Below are 16,883 nucleotides of genomic sequence, written 5' to 3'. Positions count from 1 at the left end.
CCCCCCCCCCCCCCTCTCTTATTTTACATCTGGTCCAACAGGAAAAGAAAAGCTTAGTATAAAAAGCTAAAAGTTTATCATAACATACAAAATATATAATTATACTCTATGTCTAACCACTGTTGTGACAGTAAAATCTGCCCGACACTAGAGGCTCTCAGCTCGTATGTGTTTACTCAGCAGAAAAAAAAGAAGGAATTTCATTTCTTTGGCATCATTTTTTAGTGTTCATTCAAACACATCCTCATTACCCATTTCCAACCCTCAGTCTACTATCACTTCTTTCCCCACTAGATGTCACTAAAGACAAAGCGTTCAATGACTGAACTTGACACAGATGAAGAAGGCTAGGACACTCCCTCCTTGTTCATTTGCACTTTGACAGCATCTTTTTCCCAGAATCCTCTTAGCCTTAAATATCCCAGCTCTGTGCTGTAAATAACTGAAGATCATTTTGTCCACGGCATTCACATCCCCCCTCCCCCGCTGCGGGTGCTGCTCACATGTGTCCGACATGTTCTGTTCAGAGTTTCACCTTCTTTCAACAGCATCTTCATAACCCTGAGAAGCCCTTTCCTTCTATTTATGATTATGAATTGATTTGACTTTAATAAAATGTGAGCTGAGGTGGTTATCCTAATGAATCCCTGGTTCCTGGTGCTTTTCATCTGCCGCTCAACATGGGGGCTTCCTTGTAAACGCCGTCCTGTGATAACAGCTGGATTTGAAGCCAACAGGCCTGTGCAGGCACATTTTTGCTGTGGGCCTTCGCTCGTTTCTGTATTTTCCACCACTGCCGGCCTGCTGACGAGGCAGGAGAGACGCTGGGTGAACGCGCTCAGCACATGGTTTCTATTTTACAGCCTCCCACAGGCTGGAACAGCCCCGTCATCTTTACAATAAATATATTTCCAGTGGATAATTCTTGTTTTAATCTTACAGGGAGATCCAGGACCTCAGGGGGTTCAGGGCCCCCCAGGACCAAAGGTAATTTCATTTGGAGTTTTGTGGGACTGATGTTCTTTTTAAGGCACAGGTGTTGGTTTGTGTTTCTTAAAAACCTCCTGTCATGGAAGAAGAGAAGAATCAATTCATTTCTGCTAAAAGCAGAAAAAGCAATCAGGGCGTGACCTCTGATGGCCACGCCTCCTTGAAGCGCATGTTTTTTCAGTTTTATGTCCTTGTGTGGCCCACCTTTACATTCCTGAAAATGTCAGATGTTAAGATGTTGATTACCCTTTAATACTGGAGCTCCAGTGTTTATGTTCTTAGACTCACTGTAACTTTTCAACGGTTAACGTTATAATTTCAGTAGATTTTGATCTTCAAAATCTACTGGAATTTTCACGTTAACAGTTGAAAAATTAGAGTAAGTTAAAGATTTTGTGCTTGAGCATCATAGTTTTTGTCTCTTTAAGTAGCATCTGCTTTTCCCTTCAGGGCCCACCAGGGCCTCGCGGACAGCAGGGGATGCCAGGAGACAGAGGTCCACCCGGAGAGGGCAAAGAGGGCCCATCGGTAAAACCAAACCAAACTCCTCCTCCTTTTGTTTTGACCCAGAGTTACCAGTGATTGTATTTGTCCTCACAGGGTCCGCCAGGGAAAGACGGGATGCCGGGCCCCGCGGTGAGGGTTTGCTCATGATAAAAACGCTCCACATGCTTCTGCTGTCTGTCCCTTCAGCTTGTCTCTGCTGGGTTTCAGGGTTTAAGAGGTGTTCCAGGAGTGGCAGGTCCTATAGGTCCAGCAGGACACAATGTGAGTTCAAAATCAGATGTCCATCTTCTTTCTCAGCTAGATTTCATCACATGTGACCTGCTGCTTTCACTCCAAACTCAGGGTCTACCAGGAAGACCGGGAGAAAAGGGATCACCAGGAGAGCCTGTAAGTCCTCACGGTCTCTGTTTGTAAGTTGGCCTCCTGCACTGACTGAATACAAATCGTAGTGGACTCTGGGGAATGGAGCTCCTCCTAAAGGTGACTGTCGCTGCATTTTCGGTATGCGGAAGCAAATCGGTTGCACTGCTTACCCCGCATGCGGAAACCACACGTCACTTCCGCTCTTCACCCACTATACCACAGAGTCATTTCCAAACAGTAAAACTCCTTCATCACAAGAATCTATGTTTTTCTCAACAACCGAGAGCTTCTTCTGACTGGATTACAGTTTGAAAAAAAGCCACCAAGTTACCGTTAATAACGTATTTGGATAACAGGATAAAATAAAGTGTCTTGAAGTGGCGCTGTATCCTCTTAGCTTAGGGAGTAAACTACCGTCATGTAAAACTGCAGAAGAAGAAAACATTTGTAGTCCGTTTGTAGTCACTGCAAGATCGTAAGGTCCTGATCCTTAACATGTCTTTTTCCTTTGGTTTTTTTCAACAATAAGTGAATGTTTTCACTATGATAAACATTTTAAGTGCTATATTAACATCCTTCAAGGTTATTATTGTTGTTACCGTCCGAAGACCAGAAAATACTTCAGCAGAAGTGACATTTGGTACGCGGAGAGCGGTGCAACCGATTTGCTTCCGCATACCGAAAATGCAGCGACAGGGACCTTTGACCTTTGAACTTCGGTGGCAGATGCATGATGGGACATAGAGTGAGACATTGAACAGACGCAGTCAGTACTCTGAAGAGGGTTCCCTCTGGTGGACGGAGGAGGACATGACTGGTTGAACCCTGACAAAGGAGAGTTTTTGTCAGAATGAACACCATAAAATGATAAAACAGTTTTAATCCAGCCAAACACTTCAGGTTTGTGTCCATTGTATCACCTGGATGACACATCAAGTTGGTTCATTATAACCGTTACACCTGTTGAGATTTACCTGTGAGCAAATGTTTCTGGAGAACATCTGAGGCAGGCCTGTAAACCCTGCTCCTCAAGCTCCACTGTCATGAGCTACGTTTACATGGCCACAAGTAATCGGAATAAACGCGATCAGAATAAAAACGCGTCATGTAAACAAGCCATTCGGAATACTTTGACCCGATCAGATTCATTCGGATCCAAATTTCCTTCTGATCGAGATAGGTGGGTTATACTGATTGTTAATCCGATCGAGGTTCATTCAAACACACATTCTGATCGTGTGTCATTACTGCGCTGGATCTTACGTCGTGCATAGAGGGTGTGGCTGTTTTTTGAGCACGAACAGAACCAATCAGTTGCTCTCCGCGAGTTAACCATTTCTCAGAGCAGAGCAGCTAGATTCATAACTTTCATGTCTGTGAGCGGGGGGGTCGGAAAGGCGGGGGGAGGGGGATGCTTGTCACGGCGTGTGTTTCGGTCCAGGTGCTCTGTGTGAGATCTGCCAAATTTGGGAAAACTGAGTCTCCCGGTAGAAGTGTGTCTCCGAGCGGCTTCCGAACGGTGTGAGCCGGCAGAGGTGGCTTTTGAATGCCGCTCCGCACAGCGAACAGTCCTGAGGAATCTTGTAAAAAATCGTGTGAATTCATGTTTTCAATCATGTCAAGACAAAATAAAGGCTGATGTTAGTCCCACATATTTACATGCAGCCAAGATGCAGATTGCTGCATTGCTGCACAGATTTAGAAAATTATGAGCAAACAGTCAGGAAAAACATTACTAATAATAATGAAAGCACTTTCAGAGGATCATCGCGCTCTGTACAGCGTCTTTGTGTGTTTATAACAGAACTCGCTATTTCTTTTTCTGGCATTTTAGGCAGTTCTGCGCATGTCAACATGATTTATTCCAATCAACCGTGTGGCGCATGGAAACGTTACAATCTGATACAGGTTTTCAGGCCCAAGAGCACAGTTCTGTTCTAATCGGATCTTTGATTCGATTGAAGACATTTTACACATGTAAGCGCAACTCTGTTTGGTTTCTGTTTTCTCTGGCCGCTGCTCATCAACTGGATCAGGTGACCTGAGATGAGTGAACATATCTGGTGCAGGTAAATGGCATCAGGTGGTTTTGGGATATCTGAAAACTGAGCAGAAGAGTTCAGTCTGAGCAGGAAGACTCTGTTCAGGTAAAACCTGAGAGGTTAGTGTTCTTACTGGACATGGACTCTGACTGTGATGTTTTTGTTCTCAGGGAAAGGCCGCAGACCTCTCAGACCTGAATCTGAAGGTAAGTCCATCACATTTCTGGGAGATAAAAGCTCCAGGTGTGGAGCGCTGGACTGACTGCCTTGCTGTTTTCAGGATGTTTGCTCAGACTGCCCAGCTGGCCCACCTGGACCACCGGGACTTCCAGGAGTACCGGGAGATAAAGGACACCAGGGACCTCCGGGGAAAAACGGCCAAGATGGATACCAGGTCGGACCAAGTCTTTAACTTGTAGACTCCAGATGGTTCCTGTAAGCTCAGTCTTTCAGGAAAGCTCTGAACATTTTTGAGTTGTGTCATTGTACATTAGGGGGCGGGGTGAAGCCTCATCTTTGACCTCATGCTTCACAGCCTGAGTGATGGATGGTGAGACTCTGCATTGTTAGCTGGACCCTCCAGAGGGCAGTGGTGAGCGAATGGGCTCCTCTGTCTGTTTGGACACATGGTCTGCTGTGTCATTACAGGGTCCACCTGGACTGCCGGGTGCTCAAGGACCCCCTGGAGCTGATGGAGCAAAGGTGTGTGTTGAACTGCAGGGACAAAAACTGAACTATCTGACATTGTTCTTCTGAATTTTTACAATATCCTGGTTCAAAGTCTTTTAGTTAAATGTCTTTTTATATGATGCTTCACGCCTCTTTCATCTCAGGGCATAAAAGGTGATCGAGGACCTGCAGGAAACCCTGGAGACAAAGGCGAGAAGGTACGTACCTAAAAATCCTCACCTGGGCCTCCTCCTATTCTTCAACAGAAATGTTTATGATTAACTTCATTGCAGTTACATCTTTGTCTCTTCGGCAGGGTCACCCAGGACCTCCTGGTCATCCTGGCCCTCCTGGGATTTTGGGAACACCTGTACGTTCCTCCTTCAAACTGTTTGCATGATAAACCTGCAGGATGGCCGACAGATTTGGAAAGATGTCACGCGTAGAGCCTGTTTGTTTGAGCTCTTGTCCTGTACTGACACTGATTCTTTTTCAGGGTAACGATGGACAGCCTGGCCCAATAGGACCCCCAGGGCCCCCTGGAGAAAAGGTTAAAGTACATTTTATATATATATATACTTTCCTTTTATAGTTTCTACTTGTATTGACTTCCTCATACTCCAGGAGCTTTTAACCCTTTCTATCTGTTGGTGAGACTGTCTGTTTTTTCTCCAGGGCAAAGAGGGCCTCAAAGGAATCCAGGGTCCACCGGGTCTCCCTGGTTTGATAGTAAGGACTCATATTTCCCATAGACTGTCACTAACAAATAAGTCCATGGTGTTGAAAATGCTGCTGCAGGTCTTTACAGTCAAGGAATCTATTTTTTTTTTTTTTGCTTGAAGGGTCAGCCTGGAAAAATGGGAAAAGATGGCAGACCAGGAGAACCAGGAGAATCCGTGAGTACACAGAGCAGGTCCAAAGACCAGCTGCTTTGGATTTCACCTGCAGACACTAACTGGATGCTTCAGATGTATTCTTTAGCAAGTTCTGTCATTTTTGTAGGGCAAACAAGGGGAACCAGGACCTCCAGGAAACCCTGGACTCAGAGGACTTCCTGTGAGTTGCTGCCAGTCAAAGTCTGATGGAAGCATATTGAGCAGCAGCAAGTGACAGACTTTCCTCTTCTCACAGGGGTTCAAAGGCCACAGAGGAGAAGCTGGAATTCCAGGACCAAAGGTCCACAAATGTGTTTTTGTTGCACAAAAATATTTTTATTGCAGTATATTCAAATACACCTTAAGAGATGGTGACTTGCACTTGAGCCGCCCTCAAGTTTCACACAAACAGACATGAGGTTGAGGACCTGTGAACCATGCTCATTTGTTCATTTAGCTGTAGGTCATCTGTGTCTGGTCTGATAGCAAAAGTTCTCTTTGCGTGTGTATACTGGAAAATCTAAAACACCTTCAGTCTGTTGTTGTGTCCCCACAAGCTGCTTAAAGCCAAAATAAAATATTCCTTTTTATTTGCAAGGTTTAAAACTTGAGACTTGAGCTTAAATGTCAAAATTTTAGTTGTAGCTTGGCTTCATAGAAAGGTACTTATATGCATCTCTGCAGTTTTTAAATATCAAGTTTCATTCATTTCAGAAAAAAATGTCTTTTGACTACACCTTCAATCTGCAACCCAGAAAGTCTGAAACCATCAGGCCCCACCCCCTGTTGGCAGATTCCAAGCCAACCAGGAGTACCGGACATTGCTGTTCCAGAATTGACCACTGGAAGCGGGTTGCAAGAGAGAGCAAATTCTTATTGAGTCTTATGTTAGTCTAGTTTTACACCACAAAAGATTGTACAGCTGGGTTAGCAAGATATGATGTTTACGGCTTCATATTCTATTTATGTGTTAGGTTTAGGTTAATTTAGGACAATGTATATTACTAGATTTTTACTCAGAGAGTCAAAGGTGAAGTATAGATGGAAATATTCCGGATTATAGCAATGATGCCAATTTGCATCTGTATCCCCTGTTCACTAGAAAAGAGTGAAAAAATACAGAATCACACACATTACATTAGGGAGGAAAAGCACTAGTGAATACGACAGTTGATTATTGAAAAGCAGGACATAAGATCATGATAAAAGCATTTAAACCCACAGTATGATGAAATTTAATTTGGCCTCAGACTTTGGCATTATGAGGAGCTTAGCTTTTGATATGTCTGGTGGGTGAACTCAGCCAAGCTCACTTTGTCTCACCCAGTCACCTCTTGTATTGTTGAGGTGGGTGGAGTTAAATTCCGTCTCTGCGCCCGTCCCTTTCCAGGCTTCATTTTTGCTGTTCAGATTTGTCTGTTGACCAGGAAGATTGCTGGTGTATTTCTGTTTGTGGTTAAAGCAAATTCAATAGATCAGTGATGGCCTAGTAGTTAGTGTCATAGATGCTGGTTCTGATGGGACCTGTCCTTGGTGGGATGGATACCCAGCAGTGTTTGCGTTTTCAGTTCTGTCAAAGTCCTTGGTCTTGGAGATACCCTCTTCATATGGAAGGAATTTGCTGCTGAGCTTCCGTTTTTGAGCAAACTCATTTTCACTGGAACCCTTTTGGTCATCCATGCTTTTCCTCACAGGGAGAAGATGGAAAACCTGGATCAGCTGGGCGCGACGGCAAACCCGGCAAAGAGGTGTGCCCAACTGTTTGTGTGAACTGAACAATCCTGGAATGATTGTAAAAAAATCCTTCTGTTTAGTGCAAAACAGCTGGTGCTTTTATTTTGAAAGGCTGCTGCTGGATTCCTGTCATCAGTCTGTTCTTGAATGTTTTCCATCCTGGTCTTTAGAGAACACTGTCCTGCATGATTTCCATGTTGCTGTGCCTGAGCTCATCTGATTCCAGTCATCCTCAGGCTCTGCAGAACCTGATGATGGCACCCGTCACAGGCAGGTGTGTTTGAGCAGAGCAAGACTGAAAAAAGGCGGGAAAGTGTTCTCCAAGGACCAGGGTTGAGAAGCGCTGCAGTGACGAATGCTGAGATGTCTGAATGTATTGTTTGACGTACATGTTTTACTTTTTTTGTTGTTCTTCAGTTAATTTTTAAAGTCATTGATCATTCATTTAAAGCTAAAACTTCATTTGTTTGTTAAAGATTAGCTTTAGAAACATATAATATCTACACTTTCTGATGTCAACATGTTCAGCAGTGAGACTCCCAGTGGACCCAGCCTGCTGCAGGATCTCTATGACAAACTTCCATGAAAACATGGAGTTTCAGACACATTTCAGCGTGTTTAAAATCATCAAAGTTTCAGCAAATAGTCAGGACCCGAAATTTAAGAACAAAGCAAAACTATAGTTTCATTAAATCACTAAAGCCTCCACCAAATCCTAGGCATCTCTTGTAAATCTTTTTTAAACTGTTTATTTTCTCTTAAAAAAAAAAAGCAAACAGGAAATGTATTAAAAAATATATATCTTTTAGAAAAGAACAGTAAATGATCAGAATCCAGAATCTTTCATCTCAGGAACTGCAGTCACTGGACTACAGATTTTTATCTGGGGTGGCCGCGGTACAGCGGTAGGGCGGTCGAGCGGTCGACTCCTGATTGCAAGAATGCGGGTTCGATTCCCGCCTTGCCCGCCCATGTGTCGAAGTGTCTTTGGGCAAGACACCTAACCCCAAATTACCTCTGGTGGGAGATTGGTGCCAATGTTCAACAGCAGAGCCACCACCAGTGTATGAATGTGTGTGTGAATGTGTCTGTGACTGTGAAGCGCTTGGAGCTCTCGAAGGAGGGTAGAAAGTGCTACACAAGTATATGCCATTTACCATTTTTTTCCATGAAAAAAACTACAGGTGTTAGGTTCAAACAACCTGAAACATTTCTCTGAAAGGAAGACAAGAGAGGGGTCAGTTCTTAAATCAGATTTTACTTGCACAAGGAGAACAGACAGAGAATGTTCAAACCAGTCTCCACCCGCTCTGAAGATCTTGGTCCAGGGTTTCCATATTTATAACCTTTCAGGGGCGGTCTTATTTTATTTACATTTGCTGCTCTCAAGGTGTGGAAGGAAAAACAGCCTCAAACTGGTTCTACCATCATTAATGTCATAGTTCAATGCAATAGGTCTGCGTCAGCATCTGTATCTGTAATGTGTCAGCCTCCAGACAGCCTTCAGCCTAGGATGACTGCATCCTTCCAGATACCAGCTGAGCACGACCTCAAATGAGCAGAAAGAGAAGAGAGGTTAAAATCATACAAAGCAAATATAAGATAAATGTATGCACAACCCTATCAACAGGTTTTTGTGAGGAAATGTTGCTTTGGTTTTGCAGGGTCCCAAAGGACCTCCAGGCCCAGAGGGAATTCTCGGTCCAAGAGGAGAACCGGTGAGTCTTCTTCAGTGAAGGGCGGTGTGAAGCAGAGAGATGGATGACTACAAAGAGTTTGGTCTTTTTTTTTTGTCTTGATGCTTTCCATCAGTTTTCTTACATCATCTTTGATTCTGTGTTCCAGGGGAAGCCAGGAGAACCTGGACCATCTGGAAAACCAGGACTCCCTGGAGCTCCTGTAAGTGCTTTCAGAAGAATAAAGTTTCTCAATCAGAATAAGATTAGGCTTTATTGTCAGTGTGATGCAGTCTGTTTACATGCACAAACAAAACTCCAGAGCGTCTTTGCAGTAACAAAGAAAATAAAACTTAAACATAAAAGTTAAACGTAATAACATGGAAGTTTGCCATAATAGCATAAAAATTTAAAAGTAAAAAAACACAGTGAGGTCTAAACTTAAAAGTTTAAGTTAAAACAATATGAAGCAGAATTAAGTGAGATGGGTGTGTGACAGTGGAACACAGACACAAAGGTGAAATGGGTCATTTACTTAGAGGTTTTCAATGTTCAAGCCTCAGAAAGCTTTGAGTCACTTCCATTCACACACATTCATGGAACAATGACAGCAAAGCTGCCGGTGCCTCCAGGAGCAATGTGGGGTTCAGTGTCTGGCCTAAGGACACTCGCGCACACATGAGGGAGCAGAGATGGAATTGAACCTGCATCGATCTCCCTCTGCAGCACAGCCAGCCCACTGATAGTCCAAGATAGATAGACAGACAGACTTTATTGTCACTATCCAATGGACAAAGACATTGGAGCAACTATATCAGTGCAAAGAAGAAATGCAGCAAAGTACAATATAAAATCTAAAAACTGTCAATGTATACAAAGAATTGTGCAAATACAGGGATATAGGAAAAAAACGTCTGTAATAATATGCAGACCCACACAAATGGATAAATGTTTTTTTTGTTGAAAATATATCCATTGTTTCCAGTAAATACTATAATTGCAAGAGACTTCCTGAGTTTGTGGTTTCAGGAAGTGATATTTCTTCAGCTTTAGCTGAATGTCATTTACTCTGTGCCATTTTAAAATGTCCTATTAATAACACACACGTAAATCTGAGCTAAAAACGCTTTACTAAACCCCAAAACAGTTTTTCTCTTTGTTTTGTTCATCTGTGTTCAATGTATATTATATGAATTATTCTGACTTTACAACTAGTAAATACGCTACTATTGTCCCTAACTATTAGATGCACCAGCTGAGTCTGTATTAATATTAAACAAGTCCTCTTCAACAATCAGAATGTTCTTACATTAAGCTGACACAGAAAACCATGACAGAAAACTTTAGACGGCTCACGCCTGAAGGTGGAGGAATTAAAACTTCACATGATGTCATCACTTTGTCTTCCACGAGGCTCAGAGGTCAAGTCCATGATGTCCCTGCATTGATCTCCAGAACCATGATCTGAACCTCTGATGTACTCATTCCTGATCCATCCTGATCTCTCCCATCTCTGCATCCTCCAGCTCTGCTTCCTGTCTCTATATCACAATCTCTAAACCACCAGCATGACTGCTCTCACCACAGACGTCTACACCATCCTTTCATTCTTTCATCACACATCAGACCTGAACCCTTCCTCCACCCGTTCCAACCTGCTTACAGACACTTCTCTACCTCTTCCCAATCTGAACTATTAACCCTAGAACTTAAAGTCTTTCACCTTCTACTTGTCTGCTCCCTGTAACCTCACTGAATGTCTTGAGTCCCTGATCTAAACTTCCTGCTCCACAACATCCACCTCTTCTCTAACATGTTCCTCATTCACCATCACACTAGTAGAATCTGTCAGCAGATGTCATCTCTGTCTTTAATCATCCTAACCTGCTGCTCATCCTTCTATGTTTCTCCACCTCTCCCTCTTTTGTGTTCAACCTGTCACACAAGTCCTCGTTTGTTTCACCTTTGCCACCTCCACCTTAGGTAAAGCTGATATCTAAATATGCAGCTTTAGATTCGGATCACTCTGATCAGAATGGATTGATAAAGAACAGATATTAAAAGCATGCCAGTTGGATGTTTTGTGTTTTTTGTGTATTCCCCAATGGTTGTATAGAGAAAATAAAAAGGGTCCAAGAGAATTTCTGCAACATGAGCTCCAACAGTGAACTGTAAGTGGAGGGACATCAGAGCTGATCACCAGCAGCTGTCCTGAGGGCTGCATCCAGGATAAGGTCAGAGAGGAAGGTCAGAACAGCTCTGAGAACACATCCCTCTTTAAAAAAAGATCAAGCAGCGACATGCACACAGACTTCCTGTGCGCTCCAGTGAACCAGTTCCTCCTACAGAACAAATGTTCTTCGTAAAAATGCGTTCTAACCTCGTAAGGCCGCCGCGTTTTGCCATCTTTATCCAGAGCACTGCAGCATGCTGAACTGGAAGCACAGCTGGATGTTAATCCCCAGTAATAAGCAGGGCTTTTAGGATGAGCCACGTGCACGCCGCGTGCACACCACGTGATGACCAGATTTCTGCTGTCATACAGGGTCTCAGGGGAGATAAGGGAGAATCTGGTAACCCAGGATTACCGGGTTTCAGTGGGCCCAAAGGCCCTGCAGTGAGTACCTGTTTCTTTCTTTATTTAAAGATGATTGAATGAGTGTTCATTTTAATTTTTGATTTGTTTTCCAGGGCCCACCTGGTCCCATCGGTCCAGAAGGAAAACAAGTAGGAACTTCCAAGGAGTCTCGTGCCATTTTCTGTGTTCATAATCTTCATCAACATACATTTACCTGTCTGCTGTTTATAGGGAATGCCGGGCAGAGCTGGTGACCGCGGTCTGAAAGGAGACAAGGTGAGGGTTTGGGATTGGAGGGGAGCGCTAACGATCACTCAGCTTTCCACGTTTAACTCTAAGGTCCAGGGGGGGGGACACCTGCATTACAAATATTTCTGAGCTGGAGACTAACCTGACGTCTACAGTTCAGCTGGATCCAAGGCTGTCTTCCTTTCACTCCTCAGTGTAAAGTTTCGTTTCCGAGTTGATCCCAACTTTATGCAGGGGTGGGGGTTTGAGCCCCTTGGCTACAAGGACGCAAGTGAAATTGAATGATAGAGGTTATGATGGCATTATTTCCACTCTAGACAAGGGCCTGTAGTTGTGTCATCCCTCTTTGGATAAGCCGTACGACATGTAAATATAAATCTGTCAGACAGAAAACATTCAAATACACCAGCTATTATAAATAAACGTATTTTTCATTTGGTAAAAGTTTTAGGTTTTTGTATTTTTTATTAAGTGTTTCTTTAAATTAAAAACTTTTTTTTCTTTAAAAATTTCCCTTTTTTTCAAAATTTCAATGTTTCTTTCAAGTTTGCAATGTTAACATTTTTTTCCAAATGTACAATCTGTTTTCTCTGTCACTCTAACTGATTCTGATTGGACCTACACTTGTTGAAGGGTGAATGACCGCAGATTAGATCCTCACCCAACTGTGACAAATCACACTAATTTGACGTGGAAACACCCAGCAGAAACAGCCAGAGCAGTCTCTGTGCGCCATTAATATTTGATCATCAAAGTGAAAAAAATGTAAATCAAGAACAGACCAATTACTTTTGAACAGAGTGTATGTGAGTCATAAATAATCATCATAATAACAAGTTGTTTTTCCTTTTTAAGATTCAGAATGTACTTTAGAATGGTTAAATTGGAAAAAAGTCGTCTCAAACGACAAAAAAAAGTGAAAAGAAGATCATTTTTCACGTCTTGGGGTTTTCTTAGTGTGCCTCACAATACAGCACATACAAAGATCTGCAGATCCTCTGGAAGAGCTTGTATCTTGATAAGGTCATTGTGCTGAATGTTCCTGTAAGTCTGTAAGACGTTCCTTCAATGGTTTCCAGGAGGAGGAGCCTTCCAAAGAAAAACACAATTACATCAGAGATGGAAAAACCGAAACTGATGGTGGAAGCAAATGTGTTGCCCTCTAAAGAGCAATAAACAGACAATAAATAAGACAATAAACAGACAATAAAACCCCCACCCCCACATACCTGGAGGTGATGAACTGGTCTTTTTCAATGGAAGATTGGGAAGAAACCCGACCACGACCAGTAGGAGTCAGAGGAAACAGACCAGAACATCAGGAGTTCCACACACATGTAGGTTAGTCACAACAGCAAACAATCAAACACCAAGTTCATACAACATCAGCCATAGAACAAAAGTAATAATTTAGTCTGTGCAGCAATAAGACATCAGGAAAGAGACGAGCACAAAGTCCCAAACTTCTACAGAGAGAGAAAAGAGACATGTTAGCCCCTGCTACAACGAGAGAAGTCCATTAGTTATTGTAGATTATGTAGGTATGATGTGAGTGTGGTTGTTTGTGTGGTTCTATGATGGACAGAGAACTGCTCAGGCTGGGCCGGTCCAGCTTCTCCATGACTCTGACCAGGAATAAAGTGGGTTTGGAAAAGCTCCTGAGGGGGTCGATGTACAAGCCAGGCTTTTGTTGCTAAACTTCAATCCAGCCTCTTGGTGTGCAGACCCCCTCCTTCACTGTCCTGGTTCATTCTATCTGTCTGTCCTTGAGTTCCTTCTCTTACAATAACATCATCATGTGATCCAGGGAGACCCGGGCACAAAAGGAGATAAAGGACAATCTGGAGATCCAGGTATACCTGGAAATCCTGGCCCCCCAGGCAGAAAAGGTCACACAGGGATGATGGGCATGTCAGGACCACAAGGGGAAATTGGACCCCCAGGACCTCAGGGAACATCAGGAAATCCCGGTCTCCCGGGCCCCAGGGTAGGTCACAACTCCAAACAGAAAGAGAAGTTTTGGTTTTCACCATGTTCATCCGCTGACGTCTCTGCTGCTGCAGGGGGAGTCTGTGTCACTGGAGGAGATGAGGCGGCTCATCCAGGAGGAGCTGGCAAAACAGCTAGATGGTGAGGACGAAACCTTTTGACTTTGGAAGGGGCGGGCTGAGGAATGGGGGGGCATTCAGATTCTTCAGCTTTTATTTCTTGGAGATGTCCTGGGTCCTAACTCGACCCTGTTTGTTTACAGCCAGACTGGCGTACCTCATGAGTCAGATTCAGCCAGCTCATGTGAAGAGTGTAGCAGGTCGTCCTGGACCCCCAGGCCCCCCAGGCAAGGATGGCAGCCCTGGACGTCAGGGTCCTGCTGGAGAACCAGGCATGCCTGGACAGAATGGAGGAGAGGGACCCAGAGGCCCCATGGGTCCAAAGGGTAGGACTGAGATCCAAACAGGCTTTTATTCTGAAACATTTCCTCTGCAGTTGCTCCACTTTTTTAAAGCTCAACCAGTCAACGGTTTTGAGCTGCTAATCAATGAATCATCTTTCTTGACACTAATGAATAATTGCTTCAGTAAAATATTTTTTTATCTTAATGATTCAGTGCAGCCTCTTCTCTCGAAATGCTTGTAAAAGCAAAGGGTTAAAAACAATAAATTCATGTTCTGGCATTTAGTGAAGCACAAAGACCAAAACAGAAACACAGCAAAAGCTGGGGAAAGCCAAAGACTCATAATTAAGGGCAAAAAAATGAACCTCTGAACCAATAAACATCCATCAAGTGCTACAAATAAATAAACAATCAATAAAGACCAGACCAGTCAAAACTATATAATAATGTGTGATTCATCACCAGAAGGAATAGAAGTTTTCTCTCTGTCTAGTGTCCAGTGTTGTTTCCTTCTGTCACAACAACTTTGTCTTTTAATGAACATTATGAAGGTTTTGTCTCAGAAACTGCTGCTGGTGATACACAAGTAGATTCTCTGCTACCTGGAACATAGATAAAGCTGTAGTCATGTACAGCAGATCAGTACGGGGGTTGACCCACGCTGGTGCTGTGGGCTCCTGGGTTGTCCGGGTCAGTGGGGGCTCATAGAGAGGAACGGCTCCATCGGAACCCTTGTGTTATCCTCTTTACATTAAAAGTGGGGACATCTGGATCTCATGAGAGAGCACGAGGGTTAAGGGGAGCATGGGTGTGTCTTGCAGTTTTCTTTTAGCTTAAGGGACCTCATGGAAATGGAACGTACCATTGTTGTGTGTGCGATAAGTGTGTTGTGAAGTATTCGTAAGGATAATGGAAGTTACAGCACTTGATGTAGGGGTGATGCTGTTGTACGATGCGCCACATTGTAGTGGTTATACGGTGAGAGTACTTGCACCTTACTGACCACGGGCAACAGAGAGTGCAGGTGATATGCACATAAGCACCTCCCACTGACATCCATAGGACTACCACACAAACTAAATTCTGTGTAGTTTATAACAGTCACTGAGCATGCACGTATCACGTCAAAAGCATCAATGGACTCCTTACACAGACTTCAGGATTTGAGGGGGTTTAAACAAAGAAAAATCAATATTACAGGCCTGCATCTCACCTACTTCACCATTACTTAAGTATGCATGTTGTATAAGTTCACTATGACCTGTCGCCCAAAGTATGCTTGTAGAAAAGAACATTTTTCTCTCTGCAAGTTCACTGAGTTGTCTATGACCTTTATACTTTGTGTGCGTCGCCTGTGTCCCAATTTCAAGTTCGACCATTTTCCCTGCAGATAGCCTGTATCCACCTGTGAGGACAGTTGTGACCAAGGCCTAAGAAAATCATGGAATTCATGTGTTTCAGATTTACTGTGTAAACTGACAGCTAACATTTCAGCCCATGGTTTTATTTTTCAGGGAAATATTTTTCTAAAAAATGGTGTTATTAAAATAAAAGTATTTTCTGTGCGTGGGATTTGTCATACATCCCTCAGAAAAGGCGTTTCTTTGTTTGAAATAATAAAGTCGTGCCACTGCTCACACGGTTTTTCAGTTGTGTTTTCTCAGATCTTCTTTTCTCAGCCGTCACAGGCGTGCTCGGAGCCTCCGACTGCTTTTCCTGTCCTCAGAAAAAGACACAACTGTCGCTCCAGAGGCAGCAGGCTGCAAAGCAAACAGAAAAAGGGTTCTTTCATTTGGAGCGTGGTGACGCAATGGGATGCCGTCTCCGTGACAGCTCCTCCCTGCTGAGGTTTACATTGACATCTCTTGGTGGGGTAATAAAGTTAACGTTTACCCTGTAATGAAGAGGGAGACCAGGCAACCAGAGAAGTCCACGAACACAAAGATTCAAGTCCATAAATGTCACATTCACTCTGCTGCTTTAATCTCTGAAAACTTCAGTGCTTCCTCTGGCACTCAGCCCCACACAAACACGGAGGCGTGAGCTTCATGGAGTGGGTTTTCGAAGGCTCTAAGATTCTTGCATTGCTATTTAAAGTACAGCACACAACTGGAACAGTGATTGTGACTCAGGTGTTTCTGTCCAACAACAATTCATTAAAGGGTCTTGATGTCACAGAACAGGCAGACAGCTTATTCCAAGAGCAGCAGGTTCATGAACACAGTAAAAAGTCCACTAATCTAAATCAGGTCAGGCGGGCAAAAGTCAGCAACGAGCATGAGACTGTCAGAGAGAAATCAGAGTGTTCAAGGTACAGGGAAGGGTCGGGGCAGGCGGCAAACAAGCACACTCAGACATGAAGTCGGATCAGGTAAAGAGGAGATCAGGTATGGATGAACTGCTCAGTATGCAGGCTGAGCGGCACAAACAATACTTTGCACTGAGTCAGGCTCTGAGCAGAGCTTAAGTGTCCTGTGGGTGATTGGCAAATGAGAGACATCCAGAAACGGTGTGCTGGGGATGCTGGGAGATGTAGTGCTGTCAGTGCTCTGGAGACTCCCACCAGTGACCAGAGGGGGAGACAGAGCGCTGACTCCTGACACTGAAATGTGAATCGATGCTTTCTCTCTATGAAAACATTTTTAGGACACTACCTTGTTTACACTGAGTAGTCCGGACCAGATGAGACCCCTCTTAGCCGGCTCAGAATGGTCCTGGCACAAGTGAGCGTTTCCATGTTTCCATTAAGCGCTGGACCATGAAAGCCCATATGGGGTGTAGATGATGACGTAGCTGCGCATCAAAACA

General features: G+C 43.7%; 1 protein-coding gene across 1 annotated transcript in view; it reads left to right on the top strand.

The window, feature by feature from the left end:
• col22a1 (collagen, type XXII, alpha 1) overlaps nucleotides 1–16,883 on the top strand; it is a gene marked incomplete in the record, with an annotated part of 79,101 nt that overhangs the window by 60,087 nt on the left and 2,131 nt on the right. Inside the window, 24 exon segments of the mRNA XM_036214284.1 lie at nucleotides 943–987; nucleotides 1,441–1,518; nucleotides 1,591–1,626; nucleotides 1,705–1,758; nucleotides 1,840–1,884; nucleotides 4,073–4,108; nucleotides 4,183–4,296; nucleotides 4,551–4,604; nucleotides 4,736–4,789; nucleotides 4,888–4,941; nucleotides 5,068–5,121; nucleotides 5,247–5,300; nucleotides 5,414–5,467; nucleotides 5,574–5,627; nucleotides 5,703–5,747; nucleotides 7,141–7,194; nucleotides 8,845–8,898; nucleotides 9,026–9,079; nucleotides 11,402–11,473; nucleotides 11,548–11,583; nucleotides 11,666–11,710; nucleotides 13,491–13,670; nucleotides 13,747–13,813; nucleotides 13,935–14,117. Coding sequence (XP_036070177.1) covers nucleotides 943–987; nucleotides 1,441–1,518; nucleotides 1,591–1,626; nucleotides 1,705–1,758; nucleotides 1,840–1,884; nucleotides 4,073–4,108; nucleotides 4,183–4,296; nucleotides 4,551–4,604; nucleotides 4,736–4,789; nucleotides 4,888–4,941; nucleotides 5,068–5,121; nucleotides 5,247–5,300; nucleotides 5,414–5,467; nucleotides 5,574–5,627; nucleotides 5,703–5,747; nucleotides 7,141–7,194; nucleotides 8,845–8,898; nucleotides 9,026–9,079; nucleotides 11,402–11,473; nucleotides 11,548–11,583; nucleotides 11,666–11,710; nucleotides 13,491–13,670; nucleotides 13,747–13,813; nucleotides 13,935–14,117 — 1,576 coding nt within the window.

Source organism: Oryzias melastigma, linkage group LG11, assembly GCF_002922805.2.
Source record: "Oryzias melastigma strain HK-1 linkage group LG11, ASM292280v2, whole genome shotgun sequence".
Classification (NCBI taxonomy): Eukaryota; Metazoa; Chordata; class Actinopteri; order Beloniformes; family Adrianichthyidae; genus Oryzias; species Oryzias melastigma.
The sequence above is the reverse complement of the archived record's forward strand: the minus strand, read 5'-3'. Positions and strand labels throughout refer to the sequence as shown.